Source organism: Stegastes partitus, unplaced genomic scaffold, assembly GCF_000690725.1.
Source record: "Stegastes partitus isolate 25-593 unplaced genomic scaffold, Stegastes_partitus-1.0.2 Scaffold753, whole genome shotgun sequence".
NCBI lineage: Eukaryota > Metazoa > Chordata > Actinopteri > Pomacentridae > Stegastes > Stegastes partitus.
Genome location: NW_007578484.1, coordinates 318932 through 326154, shown reverse-complemented (window position 1 = coordinate 326154; position 7223 = coordinate 318932). Strand labels below are relative to the sequence as shown.

Genomic DNA, 7223 nt, shown 5'->3' with positions numbered 1-7223 from the left:
TGTGGAAAACAAACAAACAAACTTCTCTGAAGTTGCAAAGTTGGGGCAACGTTAAACTCTGCAAGTTCCACCATAAGGGTTCCTTCCATTCTGACAAGGTGTTGTGGGGGTAAAGTTCCTGAAAAGGTTCCCGCAGTGGGAACGAGGCTCCTGGCAGCATTAGACCGACTGTTTCCATCCCCAAAGCATCATGGGAACTTATCCTGACTGTAAGTTTTAGCACTCATACTTTCCTTGTGTCTGCAGTATCTGTACGCCTTCAACATCATCCCCATGAAGACCATGGACCCGTCAGAGCTGGTGAAGCAGCCTCAGGACACGACCGAAAACCCGTACAGACGCCCCAACAAAGACAAGACGGACGCTCACAAGACGGCGTTCAGCGGCGCAGAGGAGGAGGTAGGCTGTGTTTGTGTTAAACCAGCTGCTGGAGACGGAAACGTGATCGTACAGCCTCGTCGTGAGGATTCAACACCTACAGAAAACTGGACACCTGGATGATAATGTTTAGACTCAACGCTCTGAACCACAAAACCTGCTGGTGGGATTTTGTGTTCAAAAAGTTAACGCCATTTATCAGAGGCAGAAACTGTAAAAAACACAAAAAATCATCAGGTTTTCAGATTTCTGATGGTCCTCCAACTAAACATGATCACCTAGTGGAAAAACTGGGTTGAACTACTTTTAAATGCTCATTAGAGGTTTTAAACGTGCTGCCGTCTGTTCAGGAACCGGTCAACCAGTTCTTCTTCGACCTGAGCACGAAGCAGGGCGGAGCTTATCGAGGCCGCGGCAGGAAACGACCGTCGGACGGCGACAGACACCAACAGTGGCAACAGAAGCAGCCGCGCAAACACCGTGAGTCCAACCAGTCCGCAAAAAGAACGTTTTAACGTCGCGTTAAGATCACAGGTGGAGGCGGACGGACGGAGGTTTGTCTGGAGTTTAACCGATTCTGTAACGAAACAAAAGCCTCCACATGGGGGCGCCAGAGAGTTAAACTACAACCTCGTCTGTACATCCCAGGACTCACTGATGGTTTTAACCTGGTTTCTTAAAATATTAAAGTTAGCAGATGAGGTTATATTGTTAAAAAACAAACTAAAACGTGTCATAATCTGCATGTGAAGTCTGGAATGGTGACGTACGATGTCGCATCACAAAATCAGATTTATCTCATTATTTTTACTTATATTTTGACCTTAAAAGTAGAAATTCTGACGGATTTGTGTGAATTAAAAGTAAAAAAGGAGTTTTTGTCTCATTAGAAACTTTAATTTTGACTCCTTCCTAAATTGTTTAATCAACAAATTCAGCGTCGGTTAGCCTCAGCTAGCCGTCTGCGTGCTAATTTGACAAAACGTAATTAAATATAATCTCAGACAGAATAACGACCTGCATTATAACGAGTTTTTTATGTTTTGTGTCATGTTATTGGTTCCCTTATCAACCTAAATGTTGGCGTTATGATGGTTCTAACTGCTGAAGCTCATATAAACGCTGTACGTTGGTACCAAATGGTCAATTATTAGCATGTTCTGTGTTGTGTATTAAATCTTTTTGTGTTGTTGTCGCGCTGCAGCTCAGCCGTCTGGTCCCTGCTGGTTCTGTCTGGCCAGTCCTCAGGTGGAGAAACACCTGGTCATCAGCATAGGAAGTCACGTGAGTTCATGCCACCAGTTACACACCAGTTACACACCAGTTACACACCAGTTACACACCAGTTTCACCACTTCGTCTTCTACAAACTCTAAGTCGAGACGTTTCCTCCACCAGTGCTACCTGGCTCTGGCTAAAGGCGGACTGACGCCCCACCACGTCCTCATCCTGCCCATCGGCCACTACCAGTCGGTGGTGGACCTGAGCTCGGAGGTGGTCGAGGAGATGGAGAAGTACAAGTCGGCGCTGAGGAGCTTCTACAAGAGCAAAGGCGAACGCTGCATCCTGTTCGAGAGGAACTACAGGAGTCAGCATCTGCAGCTGCAGGTACGAGTTCATAAAACATAAACACAAACCAGAACGCTGCTGAACGTCGCTTAAAGGAGTTTCTCAGACAACTGAAGCAAATGAAGACGTAAAGACTTTGATTTAAAGGAGTTTTTCATCATAAGTATCACAACCTCACATGTTTAATTTGAGTAAGAGTCTCATAGTTCCGCACAGTGAATTTTTCATTCTTTTTCGTTGGTAAATATGTTTTTTATTTTGGCGTCTGTCACAATTATTGACCTACAAACAGAATCTAAATGACTTATTTCATCATTTTTGACTCATCGAGATCATTTCTCACCTCCTGCTTCATTATTTTGCATTAAAGGTAAATTTTTTAACTTAAATTTTAAAGATTTGTTTTAGTTTCTCATGAATTAAACTTTAAATAGTTAGATTTTCTCAAACTATTTTTGTTTTCTGATTCATTATTTTGACCCAAAAAAGAACCAATTTGGACTTAATGTGTGGTTTTTGTGACTTTAAACATAAAAACAAGATTTAATTTAGACAATAAATCATAAATAAAATCAGAATTATTGACCAATTAAGGCAATTTAATTTACTTTTTTAATCATTTTAATGAATTAAAACTAAAATGTTGACGTATCAGAAAATGTTTAATTTGACGTCATAAACATTAACCTACAAAGAAAATTTAACTTTAATTAAAATTTTAACTTATTTGATCATTTAAACTCTAAGAATTAATGTCTCACTGTTTTATAATTGTTTAAATTATTGTCTAGAAATTGACTTTAAAATGTAATATTTTTAGGTGGAATCTCACAATTGTCACTTTCACAAGTAAAAATTAAAAACTTGTGACTCAGCTTCATGATTTCAAGTCATTTTTTTTATATGAGACACATTTGGTTTTTTTAGTAAGTTGTTTTTTTTTTACAAGCTGTTAAATTCTAACTACTTCCCTCTAAAACACACTGACTGCTGTTGAAACCACATAAACCTGAGATTCACGTCCTCTCCGGGTTTTTAATCATTAGCTTGGTTCTGATCACTCACCGGCGGTTCTGAAGGTTTACTGTTCTCGTTCTCCAGGTGGTGCCGGTGCCGCTGGACCGCTGCACCACCGACGACATCAAGGAGGCGTTCGTGGTCCAGGCCCAGGAGCAGCAGATGGAGCTGATGGAGATCCCCGAACACACCGACCTCAAACAGGTTAATAAAACCGTCAGCGTGCCGACCGGCTGCGTGATCAACGGTAAATATTAAAGCTTCCATGTTCTCCTCAGATCGCTCCTCCCGGGACGCCGTACTTCTACGTGGAGCTGGACTCGGGGGAGAAACTCTTCTACCGCATCCAGAAACATTTTCCTCTGCAGTTTGGACGGTGAGCATCGGTCAGAACTGGACAGGATTCATTTAAACCAACAAAATAAGATTAAATACCAGAAACATAAAGTAGATGTGAATAAAACTGAAAAAAATAAGGTTATTAAAGATGCTTGCTATGATTAATTTAATGGTTTTTATTTACATTTTACATTCGTTTTTAGTTAAGACTCGATTATTTTAACTGAGAAAGCTGCGAAAACTTAGATTATTACTTTTACTCACTTTATTTTGTGGTGTGTTAGTTTATTTATTGTGTGTTCAGTATGTGACTGTTTTCTCAAACACTAAAATATACTCGAAAAATATATATTTACTTTAAGACAAAGAACCTCATGACAAAGTGAATTTTACCTCATTAAGACTAATTCTGATTGATTTTCTTATAATTGTGGGTTTCAAAATGTAAAATATTGGTTTCAATATAAAAAAAAAAAAAGTGACTTACCTTAAAATGTGTATTACAGGATCAACGTGTGACTCTATTTCTTATTTAATATGTAATTTATGACTGTTTATTTTAAACCAATAAGTCATTTTTAAAAATTACCTTTTTTAAATGATCAAATGTTGTATTTATTTAAATATCTCATAACTTTCCCTTTAACAAAAACATTTTGACTTTCAGATTTCACAGCTACATACTTCTGTTGATACCAGCTCACTACAATAATTTTGAGTTTTCATTTAGTTACTTAAATGTTATTTTTAATTTCTTATGATTTCAAGAAAAAGTTAAATTTTTACTTTCTTGCAATTCTCACTTTTAATTTAATGTTTAAGTTTACATCAGAATCTACGACTTCCTGTTTCATCGTTTTGACTAAAAACATTTTCCACCTACTTTAAACTAATTGTGTTAATCTCTCATAATTTGTTTTCTGAAGTGAACATTTTTACATTTTCAACCATAAAGTTTAGACTTCTTTAGACATCTTTGTGACCTAAAGTGTAAAAACATAATTTGTCGTCTCACTGTTGGTGTCGGTTGTTGACCTACAATAACAATCAGATTGACGTACTCGTTATGTTTAAGTGAATCTCTGTGAACGGCGTCTTGTGTTCAGGGAGGTTCTGGCCAGCGAGGCGCTGCTCAACATCCCGACTCGGGCCGACTGGAAGGAGTGCAAACAGACCAGAGAGGAGGAGGAAGAAAGCTGCAAGCAGCTGAGAGACGACTTCCAGCCGTTCGACTTCGCCTGGGAGGACTAGAGCGCACACGAGTCTGTGCAGCCGTCTACGGGGACCGTGTTGGCTACGAGGACCTCAGACCTCATGTCCCAGAAGGTCCAGAACCCAACATGGTCTCCATGAAGAGACGTTTACAGCCTCAGCCTGGAGCATCGTCTGTTTGTTTCTGCTCTCAGAGGAATACTTTGACATTATCCATCGATCAGGATCACCCTCACATGTAGAAGCAAAGCTATAGCTAACAGCTGGTTAGCTTAGCATAGCACAAACCCAAACCAGTTAGCTGCTGAGTTGAGATTTTGTTTCCTTTCGATGGAGCTAAGCTAACAGTTCCCCCCAGTTTCTAGCCTTTATGCTAAGCTAACCAGCTGCTAACTCCAGCACAGGCTTGAAGCTGGAATCAATCCTGTTACTTACATCAGCAAGAATATTAACTTCCCAAAGTGTCAAAGTATTCCTTCACATCAGGGTTTAGTGTTTTATAAACCTTTTTTTTTTTTAATAAACAGTTGATGCTGGTAAAAAATAATGTTTTATAAAAAGAGAAAAGTCTCCCATTAAAGTTTAGTAGATTTTTTTTTTGATGCAGAATTTAATTTCAGAGTCTTCATCTGTTAAAGTGAAGATAAAATTCTCAAACCCTCTCAGTTTGTTTTTGTTTTTCAGGCTCAAACATCAGTAATCACAAGCTGACAAACCGTAAAACCACAACCAGCAGATCATGAGTCTTTGACGTCGTTTCTATCGAGGCCTTTTTGTTTCTGGGTGAAAAAGTTTTTAAAAGTATTTCTTGTATTTTGTAAATGAGCAACAATTAAACTCTTATTTTCGATTTCTGGCGTCATGTTTCATTATTACCATGTAAGTTCAATAACTTCTATAAACATCATTGTAGTTTACATTTATCTAGTTGGCACTTCATCAGTTAAGATTTACTTTTGCTTGTATTAAACTTTCAGGTTCTGATCCGACTCGTTGAACATGTCTAACTTTTACACACTTAACTTTCTCAATAGCGCTTCATATATTTAGAGAAGGATGTTTTTCTGTAATACGATCCAGTGTTTTGCTAAATATTTCTTGTTTTTACATCAGATAGTTGGGATATGTTCATTTAAACCAAACTGGCTAAAAATAAAAACACACATTGAGTGTCAACTGCTGCATGAACACATCTGAATTTATCAATAAAGTTTATGCTTAAGACCCAATTTGTGATTGTAAGCAACACATACATACTTACATATATATATAAACACAAATTCAAAGAGAAATAGAACTACTTAAATCTTTGCTTTTTCATTGGGAAGATGGATTTGTAAAATAAAATAGAAATCAAGAATGATACCAGAAGAAAAATCAAAAACCTAATTGACCAAAAAAAGAATAAACTATGTAAGAATTTAATATAAATCAGAACTTTTTAGAAAATTGTGTCATTTACAGTTTAAAATAGGAATAAACCAAGTTGAACTAAAGAAGTTCTGCTGCAAACGTCCTCTGTGAAGTCAATATATTTGTCAATTTTTGTCCCTTTAATCATCTTTGACGGAGAAATCTGATAAAAATCTTTGTAAATCCAGCTTTTATGTCACATAAGACAAATCAGGCCACTAATCTGTTCACAAATCTACAAACATTAACATTTAAAACAGACTTACAGAAACAATATAATTTTTAAAGTGTATTTCAGTTAAAGGGGGAAACTTGTGAAGCAAACTTTTGGACAAACTACAACTTAGAAATGTTTAAAAGTGAAGTCATAAATCACTTGATATCCCGGATTAATTATATTTAGAGGTATTATTTTGTTAAGTGTGAGAATGAACATGTTTATGAATGTATTTACTGTCGCTGCACAAACTGAAAAAAACGTGAAAATGTCATAAAAGCAATAACATGCATGTGTCCACGCGTATTAATTATCGTCCTCGTTTTAAATACAGATGCTCCTTTTAACACCAATCACTGTTTTATTAGTTCATTTATTTGGCATCTTAAAGACAAATCTGAACTGCATTCATCAAAATATTTGCATAAAACTCCACAGTTCTGCTTTTATATATATATTTATATAAAAAAAAAGAAAAAGGGGGAGAAAAAAAAAAAAGCTTCTAACATGCAGCCTCAAAATAAAACACGGGGGTCACAGTAACATCAGTTAGCCGCAGAAAGCCTGTTAGACGACAGCTCACAAACCTTTAGCGCAGTAAACAGAACCGAGGTTTATGTTATAGGAGAAACCACAGGGATAAAAACAGGACTGTCCACCAGGGGGCAGCAGAGTCGCACAGGGCTCCGCTGTCCCGCCGGTGACCAACCTGTGGTGTGATTCTGATTCATGATACCACAAACGCCTTGTTGTTCAGTTTACTCGGGGTTCAAATGTGATCTCCCTGCAGAGCGGGAAAGTTAAAGAGGCGTCGGCTTCCATGCGCTCACAGGTCGACGAGGCCATCCTGCACGGAGCCGACGGTCACTACCGATTAATCTGCTCTCAAGTCTAAAGCGGCAGCTTGTAAAAGTGGGGACACGTGAGTTAAAGACGGACGGCGGGTTTGTGTGTTTGTTGTGTCGCTTTACACAAAGTCCCTGGACCTCTTGATGGCGCAGCAGAGCATCATGCTGAAGATCATCCCGAAGATCTGCAGAGAGACGGAAACGTGGAGTTAATAGAAGAAACTGGATCA

At 38.1% G+C, this 7223-nt stretch overlaps 2 protein-coding genes across 3 annotated transcripts in view; one reads left to right on the top strand and one right to left on the bottom strand.

The window, feature by feature from the left end:
• Positions 1-5365, top strand: part of cwf19l1 (CWF19 like cell cycle control factor 1) — a 9184-nt gene extending 3819 nt beyond the window's left edge. Inside the window, 7 exon segments of the mRNA XM_008291650.1 lie at positions 164-399; positions 729-858; positions 1583-1662; positions 1777-1986; positions 3049-3168; positions 3243-3340; positions 4410-5365. Of these exon segments, the coding sequence (XP_008289872.1) occupies positions 164-399; positions 729-858; positions 1583-1662; positions 1777-1986; positions 3049-3168; positions 3243-3340; positions 4410-4554 (1019 nt within the window). The 3' untranslated portion in view covers positions 4555-5365.
• Positions 5366-6498: 1133 nt separating this feature from the next.
• Positions 6499-7223, bottom strand: part of LOC103364503 (CD9 antigen-like) — a 29239-nt gene continuing 28514 nt past the window's right edge. For both annotated transcript variants that reach the window (XM_008291648.1, XM_008291649.1), the window contains exon 8: positions 6499-7178. In XM_008291648.1, coding sequence (XP_008289870.1) covers positions 7113-7178 — 66 coding nt within the window. In that variant the 3' untranslated portion in view covers positions 6499-7112. The remainder of the gene's footprint in view (positions 7179-7223) is intronic.